The 15,680-nt window shown below is 35.5% G+C and overlaps 1 protein-coding gene across 5 annotated transcripts in view; it reads left to right on the forward strand.

The window, feature by feature from the left end:
- Window positions 1-15,680, forward strand: part of LOC141569638 (lysine-specific demethylase 6A-like) — a 162,337-nt gene that overhangs the window by 111,579 nt on the left and 35,078 nt on the right. For all 5 annotated transcript variants that reach the window (XM_074323718.1, XM_074323720.1, XM_074323721.1 and 2 more), the window contains 2 exons: window positions 1,077-1,131; window positions 3,405-3,439. In XM_074323718.1, coding sequence (XP_074179819.1) covers window positions 1,077-1,131; window positions 3,405-3,439 — 90 coding nt within the window. The remainder of the gene's footprint in view (window positions 1-1,076; window positions 1,132-3,404; window positions 3,440-15,680) is intronic.

Here is a 15,680-nt window from a genome sequence, read left to right on the forward strand (position 1 = left end):
TGATGTCACTCATTTCATTGGAATCCCTTACTGAATTCTTTGTATAGGCTCAGTACTTTCTGGCTTAACACGTTGCCTTCAGTCAGAATGTGTTCTCTGTTTATATCTTTCACCAACAAATGCAATGCCTTTTCCATCTTCACTAAGCACATATCATGCAGTGTGGCCATAACTTTTGCAGTTTGAGATGCAGTAGCAAAACTGGCACAAATTTCCTTTTCTTCCTGCATAGTTTCCCAGACAGAAAATTCATCCTTACTGTATATCCTTGCTTGTATCGTGTATAACAACCTCAGCATACATTTTTTTTTTTCTTTAGTCAAGAACATTTACCTTTTCACTTAAAGTAGGAACTTTATCACCTTTCTATGGCATATCTGAATTGCCCTCATCACTACTCCTGCCACTCTGGGGCCATTGTTAATTAAAATAAGGGTGACTTGAAGACAAGCATAGCAATAACCACGACAGTTGATCTATTAAATAGACAGATGTCTACTAAGTGACTAATAGGCAAGGAGCCTATCAAGAGAGGAGACACTGGACAAAGGGATGAAGCATGTGCCAGATAAGACAGAGCATGATGGCACCATGTTCATCACACCCCTCAGAACTGCACGAAATTTAAAATTTATGAATTGCATATTTATGGAATTTCCCATTTAATGTTTTTCAAATCAGTTGGACTTGGCTAACTGAAATTGCAGAAAACACATCTATGGATAAGGGCAGACCAGTGTGTAAGGAATTGGACATGTCTCATTTAAGTACTTACATAGTTTTTTGTTAACTTGAGTACTGAAATACTTAAAGTATTTTCATCTAGTGAAAATAGACACATGGTAAGTAGATACTGTTAGGTTTCCCCTACATCCGCGGTAGTTAACTATCTAAGGGAAATAAACTGTTAAGAGTTCACTTTCAACAATAGATTTTTGTTTTTGGTTGCCCACTTAGTTTTGATTGCATAACATGATTTCATTATTATATGTTAGACCTTAAAAGCCTAAAATAGAAAAATTGATTTTATGTAACTCTACGTTTAGTGCATTAATATTTTTACTTTTCTCTTACAGCATTTTCAGTTAGCTTTGATTGACTGCAACCCCTGTACTTTGTCCAGTGTTGAAAGTAAGTATTTCTGAGCACAATAGTTTCTTTTCTCTTTTTGAGGAATTGGCTACCCATAAGACAATTCATATCATGACCACGAATACCTTCTGTTGGTCATTGAGAACAAGAACAAGAGGCATGTGACTGACTCAGAGACTTTTAGGACACTTGATTTGGGTAGGATTTTTGTTTGTTTTTCAAAAGATAATTAACATAGTTACTTGATAACTATAGAAATGTCTGGTTTCTCACAGAACACTAACACATAATGGTCGACTGCTTTGTGTTAAGTATCATGGGTAGTTATAATTATCTTATGGTGTCTGTTTTTATAAATGTTAAAGTTACCTTTTTTCTTTAAATGTGTTTGAGGATGTGCATATTCCATAGTCTGTGACTGTTCTCTGAAACTTACGTGTGCTTCTGAAATTGGGGAGAAGTATTCAAAGTAAAATTAAAAAGAAACTAACTGGAAAATGTATTTTTATTTATGAATAAGTAACAAACATGTAGTTTCTTTAAGTACATATTATTGTTGGAGCTAGCAAGACGGATGTGTACAGTTAACATTTTTGAAAGAAAGACTTTATGTGATATGAAACCTACATTATATGTTGTCTTTTGGGATAATATTTATTCTAATATTTCAAAAATAATGTTTCTTAATAAAGTTGATATTTCAAAACTTTATTTGCAACACTGTCAAAATTCAGTATGTATACTTGAAGATTTTCATGGTGAGCATTTTGCTAGTTGTGTATTTGTGCTCCTTCAAAATATATTTGAGAGTGAAATAGATTTTTACCTTATGAAAGATGACATTGTGAGGCCATAGAATGACACCTGAGACTAAATCTGGAGTAAGTTCTATGGTATTAGGGTGCCAGTAGGCTGATTTTTTTTCTTCCTTGTTATCTTTATTACTTGGGTATGAAGATGGGAAGATAGGACATAGATTTTTGGTGACTTTTCATTCATTCATTCATTCATTCATTCATTCATTCATTCATTCACTCACTTTTTACCAATAATCCAGTTTCCCTTCAATAATGCAGTGAGATAAAATTTCTTTTCACTAGTCCTAAAAGGTAAGGAATCATGTGGGAAAAGGTCAGCAATGATGAAGAAAATCTCTTAACTTACAAATGAAGAGGTCATTTGTATATGGGGAGTTTTTTGTTATATTTATGTGGTTTTTTTCTTTCATTTGTTTTGTCATCCTGTGACAGTATTTTCCTCCTCTGTGAAGAAGGTATTTTGATTCTACTTCATAGGTGATTAGATAACTTGTGATGTAAGGACGTATGTAGAGCAAAAACTTTGTACCAAAAAGTTGTTTGATTTTAGACTAAATGACAACATTCTGGGCTAATTTTTCTCCTTTCATGGAACGGAATTTATGGATACCTAGTACAATGTTCTCCAATCTGGATGTGGAGAAGTTGCTAGAAAGCTGGGAAACGTAATAGTGAAAAGCTTTTTCGAGTTCGACTTTAACACAAAACAGAAAGGAGATTTATCATTGACAGATAAGAACAATAAAATTCAAATAGCTAGAATTTAGTGATTAGAATTATTTTCATTATGTTTTATTGAGCTTAATGATCTTTGTTGAATCATTCATGTGGTCTGGTGATTGTGAATTGGACATCAGGAAGAGCTTCTAAAAAGAGCTTCAAAAATATTCTGCCTTTATTTGAGTTGTCAGATATACTTATTTCACAATCTTGTTTTTAGGTGATTTGATGTGTTTCGTCTTTAAATAAAAATCACCTAATTCTGAAGAACAAAAAAAAAAAAAGTCATTCCCCTGCCTGGTTTTACTACAATTGTCCTGATGTATGACTTCTTCAGAAATTTTATTTATATAAAACTTACTATAAAGGAAAAACTATAATTTAAAAATTATGTCTTTATTAAATAATAACTATATTTTTAAGGTGACAGTATTGAATATCATATCAAGCTATATACACTTAAAAGATTATACTAAATATTGCTGACTTGAACTTTGAATACTCATTGTTGGTTTTTCATGTACATGAATGTCATTTGGAATTACAAAAACAAGCACTTTAAATCTTTCTTTAATAATGTCACAGTGTTTTTTCTTAGCATGTTCATGATCTTTAGTAGATTTTCGTACTGTTTTATTAAAAACAAAAGTTGCAGTCCTACATTGAATTTGTTACTTTTGTTTTGGTATTTTCTTATGTTTTATTATTTTCAGTTTTGTTTATTACTTTAAATTCGGCTGTATCGTAATTAATTCTTTTCCATGATTCTTTTAGTTCAATTTCATATTGCCCACTTGTATGAAATCCAGGTAAGTGTTTTAACTTATCTTTACTTTAAAACAAGAACTAACAACAAAATCCTATTCATACTTCAAGTGAAGTTATAAAAAGCAAATGTTGGTCAATTTAATTGAGTTCTGGGTATATACTGCTAAATATACTTAATATTTTAATACTCATTAAATGTGTTTGAAATTTTGCTTAGTGATAAAATTATACAAGAGCAATGAAGGAATTTAAATTTGTATTCAGTATGAATATAGTTTTTGTAGCTACCTTTAACTCACTGGTTTACTAAATTTCCTAAACACTCTGCTTGCTGTATAGGAGGAACTATCACTTAATACGATATGCCTCTAACCTTGAGTCATCTGCACGCTGTGAACTGACTATACTAAAGAAGATTTTTACCATCTTGATATTATTATCTGATTTTCTTTTCAAAAAATTGATGAGTGTTTGTAGTAAGGTATTGTTTTAGATAGCTGCTTATGTTTTTCTCTAATATTGAAATATCTCTAAAACATCTTATTTGTAACACACAGTGTAGTCATCCGTTGATATTATTATTGTTACTTCAAGGTAGGTTTTGAAACTATTTCAGTTTAATTTTAGAATATTTGGGGTACCGCAGATTTTGCTTGGTTGTTGAATTAAAAACTACAGTAACATGCAAGTATACAGACTGTGGTAGAAAATCAGGAAGTTTGTAGAAGACTGAAAAAAATCATGAAGAATTTACCCATAATATGAGTAGTTGAACATTACCATATTTTGCCCAAATTTGTGAGGGAAAAATAAGGATGTGCATTATGCATGGATAGTACTAATTCCCTATCTATGTAAATGTTTTTAATTCTTTTATTTTTGATATTATTATTATTTTCAATTAAAGTTTATTGGGGTAACAATTGTTAGTAGAGTTAGATAGATTTCAGGCGTACAATTCTGTAATACACCATCTATACATCACATTGTGTGCTCACCACCCAGAGTCAGTCCTCCTTCCATCACCATATATTTGATCCCCTTTACCCTCATCTACCACCCCCTCCCCCCTTACCCTCTGGTAACCACTAAACTGTTGTCTGTGTCTATGAGTTTTTGTTTCTCATTTGTTTGTCTTGTTCTTTTGTTGTTTTTGGTTTCTATACCACATATCAGTGAAATCATATGGTTCTTATCTTTGTTGTTTTAGTAACTTCTGTGTATCATGCGTGACTTCTCATCTTCCATAGCCACACATAGTGTTCCCTAAGACTATATAAATTTGATACAGCCATCAGAGTCATAAGTTTATGAAGGTGGTATTGAGAGCTTGTTTGTTCTAACTAGACACTTGGGTGGTTTTGAGATTCCAGGGGTATGTAGCATATTTATTTCTTCTGATTCAGCCTCTGTGGTCCTGAGCCAAGGACAGTGTTACTGGGTGTCCCAAGAAATATTCCAATTAATAGTGCATATTGGACTGAAGAATCAGTTTGCAACCCTATGAAATTATAGCTCTGAGTAATGATAATCATTGTGACTGTATGTATCATACAAGGGCCTTTTTACATGCTAGTTGAAAGACACACCACCATTTCCAGTTATTTCTTGGGGGGAGAAAAAAAAGGGAACCTGAAATCAACTCTAACATTTTCTTCTTAGTGGGTTAGGCTATTAAAAACCAAACCTTGGAATGGGTATAGTACAGGATAAAGAACTCAGCTTATTCAGTACATTTTAAAGATTGGGGGTAGGGGGTGGGGAGATGCAGAGGTATCTCGTAGATTAAAAAAGACATTTAAGAGACATAACCAAATTGAATGTCTGGACCTCGTTTTGGGTCCTGTGCAAATCGGCCATAAAAAGGCAGCTGGGAGAAAATGGTGTGAATTTTGACTCACAGTGGAAGTTAAAGTAATTATTATTGTTCTTTTAAGGGCAACCTATTTAGGTTTTAGAAAACATAGGTATCTATCTTTTTAGATATATGCTAATTTTTTTGTGACTATAACAAGAGTGGTATTCAGGATTTGCTTCAAAATAATCTAGTGTGGGGAGCTGAAATGATTTGATAATTGTAAGAAGGTGATGAGTATGAAGAAATTTGTTATAATGTTTTCTGTACTTTTGTATGTGTTTGAAAGTTCCCAAAATTAAAAATTAAGGTAAGGAAGTGTGGGTTCTTTGAGCATGAACTATCAGAGCTGTGCTCTGAAAATAGGGAGCTAGTGGTACAAAAGTAGGTTAGGAGGATGGCTTGTGTCTAAATGTGTGTGGGCAGATGGGTGTTAACAGTTCCATTCAGAGGAGTTAGCAACAAAATAGTACTTTGATAAAGCTAGAGCTTTGACATTTGAAAGAACAAAAGGAAGCCAGTATAGTATAGTTAGAGACAGTGTTGCCTCCTACCACTCTATCACCCCCGCCTCACACCACCCACCCCATTTGCTTAAATTTATTTCCTATTACTGGGTTTCTCATCTGGACCTGTCCTTGCATTTTTATCTGGTTTTGGGTCTTGTAGACAAAAATCATTGAGTTTTTAGGAGCTTGTAAACTTTAGATTCTTAAATATATGCACACTAGAATCTCCAAATAAAGATACAGTTGTTTTCATTAACTATTTGTAAGGATTGACATCCATTTCTTTTTCATCGCTTTAATGAGATAACCAGCAGATATCACCAAGTAATATTATTGCTTTTGGTTTTAAATTAGATGGCCTTTATCACAAATAAGTAGATCTCTTTAATCCTATTTTACTTCAGTCCTTTTGTGCGTAGCCATTAATGAAATAAATAATTTTTAAATAGTAGCCTTAATGAAACTAGAAAATATTTCTTTATGAAATCAAATAATATGTCTGGTCTAGGTGGTCTCACTGGGGATTTCTAAAAACTTTCAAGGACCACATAGTTCCCAATGCTGTGTAATTATTATTATTTGGATGGCTGTCTTTTTTATTCTGTTTATTTATTTATTTGACAGTCAATATTATTTTATATTAATTCGAGGTGTACAGCATAATGGCTAGACATATGTATAACTTAACGAAGTGATCCCCCTGATTAGTGCCTACCTGTATGTAGTTATTAGAATATTATTGACTGTGTATAATTATATTAAGAGATTGAAAATGAAAGAAAACTGTCAACAGTCTTTTTCAAGCAAATGTTACATTGACCCCAATCTGCCAAAGGTTATTCAAGGACTACAGATGAATATCTATGTTTACTTACTAAATAAAAAACTAGCACAGAAAATCCAGCACCATATTAAGAAAACAATGAACTGTGACCAATAAAATATATCTCAGACATGCAGATCATCTTAATGCTATATGGGTCCCACAGCTGTCATGCAATGCATTAATAGATCAAAAGAAAAATACCATGTGATTATCTTCACAGATGCTGGGAGAAAACTTTGAATAAAATGTAAAACCCATAAATAAATAACACTAAAGAAAAGAAAATAATAAATGTAGTTATGTACACACACACACACTACAGAGCCTAAAGCCTGTGTCTTTTTTTCATTTTTCCTCAATCAATGACATTTTTTTTCTTCATTGCAGGTATACAGAACAATATAATAGTTAGAAATTTAGACTCGATTTCAACGCTGGTCTGACTGTTCAACTTTTTTCCTGACTGGGGGCTGCTGGGGGTCTCTGTTTGTGCCACACCTGTGTGTTGACAGGTGCCCGCTTCAGCCAGTGGGTTCTTGGGACCCCTGGACAAGATCAGCTGCTCTGTGGGAGAAGCTCTGACAGCTCCCTGCCCTCTCATACTCCCCCACCCCCACCCCCAAGTGGTATAGAGCACAGGAAAAGTCTCGGTCTATCTCATCACATCGCCCCATTTATTTTCTTCTATTTCATGCCTTCTATCTCACCTCAAACCTCCACCATCTGTCTTAATCTCACTTTTTAAAAAGAGATCTCACTTTTTTTTTTAGTAGTTTCAGGTGTACAAAACAATGTAAAAGACATTTACACCCCTCACAAAGTGATAACCCTCCTCCCCCAATCTGCTGCTCCTCTGACATCGTTTATGGCTGTTACAGTTCCACTGACTCTATTCCCTATGCTGTAAGCCACATCCTGTGACCATATATATATATATAAAATTATAGTTGACATTCATTATTATTCAGCGTTAGCTTCAGGTGTACAGCGCAGTGGTCAGGCTCCCACACCACCGTCCATGAAGTGGTCTCCCTAATAAGACAAGTGCCCATAGGATACCCTACAATATCTTTACAACATTATTGATTATATTCTGCTGTCTTTCGTATCCCCATAGCAATCTTGTGGTTACCAATTGTGAAAAGCCTGTGTCTTTTTTTAAATGGGAAACATTCCATTAAAATATTTTGACTGTTAGCAGCAATAAGGAACGGATGGGGATGGCCCCTTCTCACCACTACTTAAGATTGTACCAGTTGAATTACATAGGGAAATCAGTTTGAGAGGCACATTGGCATTTGGAAATGGACTTTCTGTTTTTTTTAAATAGTAGACGTCTTATACATAATAATACTCAGAGGGCATAATGATAAAAAAAACCCACTGATAACACTTAGATCTAATATAAAGAATACTAAATACGTAGGTGAAAACCTTAGAATAAATATGTGAGACTTATAGAAGAACAAAATGAAAGCACTCCTGAAAGGTAACAAAAGGTAGGCTTGAACAGAATGGAATGCATCCTTGTTCTTGGCTAGGATAACTCAATATTATGATGTCAGTTCATTGTAGGTTACTTTATAAATGTAACATAATCCTTGTAAAATAACAGGAAGTTTTTTAGTGGAGATCAGTAAGTTGACACTATGGTTCAAATGGAAAAAGGAACATGTTGGAAGCGTGTTATTCTTCCCTCTAAACAATAACAACAAAGAAACAAAGCAGGGACAAAGGAAAACAGCAGCCCTGCTTGATATTTAATTGCATCTATGAAGTTATACTGTAAAGCTTGTGGTTAATATAGTTGGTACGTTCCTGAGTAGACAAAGAGACAAGTATAATAGAACAGAAAGCCTGGAAATTGAATTACAAACATGGAAATTTATAGCTATTTCCAAAAGATAAAATTAGTTCTATATGTCATATCACAAACAAGACTTACTTATTACTCAAAATTTATGAAATGTATTTGTAACAATGAAACCATCGAAATATTAGTAAAAATGTGAATTTTCCTATAGTAAAAGACTATGACTCAAAAATCTAGAGTAATAAGAAGAAACTAATTTTATGCTTAAAAAACCCTAAAAGTGCATTGAAAATTTTCAAAAGCCACATATGTGACAAAAGACAGCTGACAAACTGAAAGAAAAATGAAAGCATTAACACGTATCCTAAAAATGGTCACTATATCTAGTACATATATATATCTATATATATGTACTATATATATGTGTACCACATATATATTTAATATATATATATATATATATATATATATATATTAAATGGTTTAAAAGTGGAAAGACAAAGGATTAGAATATTGATTATCATTATTCTAATGATAAAAAGAAATGAGTAGGAAAGTATAGCAGAACCATGCAAGTACGAAGTGAGTGGACTAAGTGTTCCCTCTAGGTGTTAACAGAAGAGAATCTGCCAACCTAGAATTCTATAACCAGTGAAATTATTTTTCCAGAGAACAACTGCAAATTACTTACACACCCTTTCATTAAAGAGGTACGTCTCTTAAGTGTGAGCTGTGAGTAGTGACTTCCTTCAAAGAGTACATTGCGGGAAGAGGTAGTGGTACAAAAAACTTTCCAGTGGTATTATAAAATAAGTGCCAAAGAATATCTGAGGTGTGATCCAACAACACGGAGAATGTTTAAATTAAAAAAAAAATTATTACAATAAAAGACACATCACCATTAATGCCCCTCAAAATATCCCCCCCCCCCGTTGCTTTGAACACACTTACTGCATCATTCTTGCCATTTTCTCAGGAAGTTCTGGAAGTCCTCTTTCCTGAATGTCTTTAGTTGCACTGTCGTGGCTGCCTGGATGTCCTGAATGATTTTGACTTTGGGGAAGAGCCAGAGTTGTATGGTACCAGATGCAGTGAATAAGGCGGATCCTAATGTTTTTATGTGACAGAAATTGCTGTATACCAGAAGTGTTGTCATGATGGAGCATGATTTACGGCACCTTTAAAGCACACCTTCTCTCAACCGTAGCTCACACCCGACTGACTGCACCAAACAAGTTGAAATATATTACACACAGTTACTAAGTTTTGATGTGCTGCTTCTGGTGTTGAAGATCCCTGCCTTTCCATTGGATGGCACTTGGCATGAGCATTCACTGCAGTTTTTGATCATGACAGAAAGTTTCCATGTCACACATCTCTTCTGGTACGGCAGTGTCTGTCACATAAAAACATTGCGGTATGTCCTCATCCACGTTGTTCACCGGACCTGGCACTGTGACTTCTGGCTCTTCCCAAAGTCATTTGCTTTAGATACATTGGAACTCTGTATAGTATGTTTACCTTTATATCTAGAAGTGAGAAAAAAAATTCTAAGATAAAATTTATTTAATAATGTGCACGAGAAATACTTTCTGAACTAAAATTAACAGGGATTGCATTGGCATCAGACCACTCAGCAAGAAATGTTAAGTCTATCCTGCTAACATCACAAACTTAAATCTAGGTTTCAGAGATCTATTTTGTTATCCTTAAGTAAAATAATATAAGTGAAGTGTCTCAACAGCTATCTCTTCACAATACAAGTAGTGAAAATATATTGGATGTTTATAACATATAGAGATGTAAAAGGAAGTAACAGTAGGAATAGGAAAGATAAATTGTGAATACTCTTTGATAAGCTGGCTGCAATACACTTGGAAGTAGTATAGTATTCTTTGAAGATGAGCCCATATTTGTTAAGGGTGTGTATTATATACTTACTTTAAATATAAAGACTGAGAGAGATTATAATTAAAATAGTATACAAAGGTATTCTCCAAAAATAACAATCTTAAACATATGTACACCTGACAACCGACATCAAAATACATGAGGGTAAAACTGACATCTCACAAGATGGATGAATCCACTACATTCATTGAAGTCTTTAACACTCATTACTCAATAATGAATAATCACCCAGACTAAAAACTGTGATAAAGACAACTTGAACATTGTGTGATCGATCATCTTGTCCAGGCCTCCTCTCTTAAAACAGAGAATTCCAAAAACAAAAAACAATAAAACTCACCAACGTTTATGTGATGCAAAGAAGGAAGTTAGTAAGGGGCACAGTGGGCCTCTGCTGGTACCTAGTATGGGGTCCGAGTATGCAAGGTGGTCCTGCATGAGCTTGTTTGGAATCCTTTGGACTGGGCTAAGTAAATGTCAGCCAAAGAATGTCTGGCCTAAGAAAAGTCTTATAAAATGAGTTTGTCTCAGCCAAATGAAAACAATTACTAGGAAACACATTTCAGTAAATTGAGAAAATCCTCTAAGGAATGGCAGATTTACAGATTATTTTATGCATTAGAATCAAAGGAGGAGATATAAGACGGTTACATTAAATTCATTGGTGGTAGATTAGGGAGTAGGGCAAAGCAAAGGAGGACTCTCTCTAGGATTGGACAAAAAGTAAAACAGACAAACACTTCTATATTGATGGATGCATGACAGTTAATGATTAACATTTACAGCACACAGAGATGGTATTCGGACAACAAGACAATAAGGTTCTGTGGTCTCCTCTGGTGAGGTGCGCTGTGCCCTCACGGGTCTAAACAAAGTGGATTACTCTAATTTGTAAATACATGGAATCAGAGAAATGTGTGTTTGTCAGAAGAAAAAGGAAAGCCAAAAGTTGACAATATAGTATTTATTCATGAGAATTACTTATGCAGATACCTTTTATACTAAAGGTTTTCCTCCCTCCTACCACCCTCCCTCTTTTTCATTCTCTCTCTCTCTCTCTCTCTCTCTCTCTCATCTCTTAGCCAATGCTTCTAGTGGTTGGAATAAAAATGGAAAGGGATGGAACCAAGCTATAACCCTGATAACACATCACATGGTAACCCATAATTGACTACTTTTCTAAGTAGAATAAGAGAACATAAAATGGTTGTGCCAATTATTATCATCCAGAAACCCACACATCAAAATATTCCATATTAACATGAAAATCAAATTGTTTTGATAGCTGAGATTGTCATAATAACTTGGCTCCTTGTCATCCATGACTCCTTATCTACCATAAATCATTGTTTGGTTTTTTCATTGATAGTTACTGAAGCCAGTTACAGGCATACCTCATTTTATTGTGTTTCCCATATATTGCATTTTCACAAATTAACGGTTTGTGTCAACCCTGGTCGAGCAAGTGTATCGGTGCCGTTTTCTAACAGCTTTTAATTCTCAAAACATTAAAGCATCAAACTTTTGTCATTAGTGTTATATCTGTTATGGTGTTCTGTGAACAGTAATCTTTGATGCTACTATTGTAATTGTTTGGGTGCCACAAACCGCACCTGTACATAAGAGAGTTAAATTAACTTAATCTATGAACATTGGTGTGCTTAGATTAAAAAAAAAGTGAGATCACTCAGGTTTCACCATGACATCAAGATATCTTTCTGACGAGTGGTGGTGGCGGGGAAGGGTTACATCAAAGAAACAGAACTGGATTTTCTCAGTCATAATTTTGTGGCAAGCCAAGTAAATATTTTCTGTTTTGCAAGACATGCAGTCTGTCACAGATCTCTGCCACTATAGTTTAAAAGTAGCCATCGATAATTTGTAAACTAATGGGCCCAGCATTGTTCCCACAAAAATTATTTCAAACAAACAAAAGAACAAACAAGGAAACTGCACAAAAGTAATTTACAAATCCATATATTAAATTATTCCAGGATACTGGGTTAAAAATTGTTACGGTCTGCTCAGTAGGCTATCCAAAAGGAATTGGTAAAAAGGTTACTTAGAAGGCACTGAAATACTGATTACAGAGGTAAAAAATTAAAAATCTACTTTTTTTGTCCAGGCTCTGACCAGGTGATGATGATGCCATAAATTCTCACTTCGTTGTCCTTTAAATCCGCGTTTGTTCATTTTCAAATAGCAAATTAGAATGGGACAATACATCCATCCCTATGCCAGCCAGTGATCCCAAGTGTGCACCTGCACATGCGTGAACACACACACACACACCTTACAACATGAAATTCTTTAGACATCCTACCTTCAATAATCCAGACAGTTATGCTGTTCTTATGTGTTTCAGGACAAGAGCATTATATAGATAAAAATCAGGAGAGACGCCTATATAATTTTAAATAAATTAAATAGATTCCTGAAGAATATGGGTGTTATACCACCATATTTTGCATACACAGGTGTGCCTCATTTTACTGAGCATCCCAGATACTACCTTTTTTAACAAATTGAAAGCAGGTAGCACCACTGCATAGAACAAGTCTATATATGCCATTTTTCCAAAAGCATTTGCTCCCATCACAACTCTGTCCTTTATTGGTATTTCAGACTTTGTCATACTATTATATCGTTATGGTGCTCTGTGAACAGTAATCTTTGATGCTACTATTGTCATTGTTTGGGTGCCACAAACCGCACCCATATATGAGAGCTAAACTGACTTAATCTATGAACATTGGTGTGCTCTGAGGTTCCCCCAACCGGCCTTCTCCCCACTAGTATCTGTCTCCCTTCCATATGCCCTCCCTGTTCCCCGAGACATGGCAATATTGAAATTAGACCAGTTAATAACTCTAAAATGGCCTCAAAGGGTTCAAGTGAAACGAAGAGTCACGCATCTCTCACTTTAACTCAGGAGCTAGAAATAGTTCAGCTTGTAGAAGAGGGCACATGAAAAGCCAAGATAGGCCAAAAGCTAGGCCTCTTGCACCAAAGAATCAGGCTGTGAATGCAAGAGACAAGTTGTTGAAGGAAATTAAAAGTGCTACTCCCGTGAACACAGGAATGATAAAGGAACAAAACAGCCTTACTGCTGCAACGGAGGAAGTCTCAGTGGTCTGGACAAGACATCAGACAGTCACAACATTCCCAGAGCAAGTTCTATGAAGGCTGAGCGAGGTGAGGAAGCTGCAGAAGAAATGTTGGAAGCTAGCAGAGTTTGGCTCACGAGGTTTAGGAAAGACGCCTTACGCACGTGAAAATACAAGGTGAAGCAGCAAGTGCTGATGGAGAAGCTGCAGCTACTTATCCAGAAGATCTAGCTAAGATAAGTAATGAAGGTGGCGACACAAAACACCGGATTTTCAGTGCAGATCAAACAGCCTAGCCTCATATTGGAAGAAGAGGCCATCTCGGATGCTGCTCACAGCTAGAGAGGAGAGGCGGTGCCTGGCTTCAAAGCTTCGTGGGGCAGGCTGGCTGTCTTTTTAGGGGCATGCACCTGGGGACGTTAGGTTGGAGCCAAACTCATTTTCCGTTACAAATATCTTCGGTCCTTAAGAATTATGCTGACTCTACTCTGCTGTGCTCTGTAGGCCGTAGGCAGAACAACAAAGGCTGGATGACAGCACATCTGTTTACAACATGGTTTACTAAATATTGTGAATCCACCTTTGAGACCTACTGCTCAGAGGAAGACTCCTTCAAAACATTACTGCTCATTGACAGTGCACCTGGTCACCCAGGAGCTCTCTCTGATGGAGAGGCTCAATGCGATTAATGTCGTTTTCATGCCTGCTAACACAATATCCATGCTGTAGCCCATGGACCAAGGAGCAATTTCAGCATTCAAGCTTATTATTTAAGAAACACGTATCGTAACATGATATCTGCCATAGATGGTGATTCTTCTTATGGATCTGCGTAAAGAAAATTGAAAACCTTCTGGAAAGAACTCACCATTCTAGATGCCATTAAGAACATGTGTGGTGCATGGGAAGAGGTCAAAATATCCACCTTAACAGGAGATTGGGAAGTTGACTGCAACCCTCAGGATGACGTTGAGGGGTTCGAGACCTCAGCAGACGAAGTTACTACTGAAGGCGTTACTTCTTATGGATGAGCAAAGAAAATAGTTGCTTAAGATGGAAGCTATTACTAGTGAAGATGCTGTGAAGACTGTTGAAATGACAATGAGAATTCAGAATAGTACATAAACGTAGTTGATAGAGCAGTGGTGGCAGGGTTTTAGAATTAACTGCAATTTTGAAAGAAGTTCTACTGTGGGTAGAATGCTACCTAACAGCATCGCATGCACAGAGAAATCGTTTGTGAAAGGAAGAGTCAACTGATAAGGCAGACTTCACCACTGTCCCAAGAAATTACCACAGCAACCTCAACCTTCATTGACCAACCTGATCAGTCAGCAGCCATCAACATGGAGGCAAGACGTTCCCCTCCACCATCAGAAAGATTATAAGTCACTGCAGGCTGAGACAATGTTCAGCTTAGTTTAGCTATAAAGTATTTAAATAACATATTAAGTATGTATGGACGTTGTTATTTAAACACAGTAGTACTACATTCTTAGTACACTGCAGAGGACTGTTGAACACCTTTATGCACTGGGAAACCAAAATGTTCATGTGACCTACTTTATTGAGAAACGCGCTTTTGTTGATCTTTGGAACTGAACCCATTTCGTCATTGAGATATGTCTGTGGTTAAAATTGTCATGTCATCTGCAAATACGGATATTTTAACTTTCGCCTTTCCAATTCACATTTTCTAAAATTTATTTTTCTTGACTAAATTCTCATGACTATATTTTGTTAAATTTTGAGTAGTAGTGAAAATGGACATCCTTCTTATTTTACTAATGTTTCGGGAAAATCTTTCATTTTTATCACTGATTGTGATGTTCACTGTTTTTAAAAACAGTGTTTAAGACTTTTTTATCCTGTGAGTTTTAATGTTGAGCAAAAGATTTGTCTTGACGGGAAGGAAAAGAGATTCACCATATACTCACTCTCTCTACAAAGTATCAACATTTCCCACCACAGGTTTTTAGTTGATGGACATACATTGAGACATCATCACCTATAATTCATAGATTCTATTGTGGTTTACTCTTAGTATTGCACATCCTTTGGGTTTGGCCTAATGTATAATATGCTTCTATAAGGAATCATGCAGAGTTTTTTCACTGCACAAATAAGTCCCCTTTCTTCACCTGTCTGCCTTTCCCAATCCCTGACTGTAACCAATCTTTTCACTGTCTCCATAGTTCTGCCTTTTCCAGAATGTCATAGATTTGGAATCATATAGTATGCAGCCTTCTCAGACTGGCTTC

The sequence above is a fragment of the Rhinolophus sinicus genome, chromosome X, assembly GCF_036562045.2.
Source record: "Rhinolophus sinicus isolate RSC01 chromosome X, ASM3656204v1, whole genome shotgun sequence".
NCBI lineage: Eukaryota > Metazoa > Chordata > Mammalia > Chiroptera > Rhinolophidae > Rhinolophus > Rhinolophus sinicus.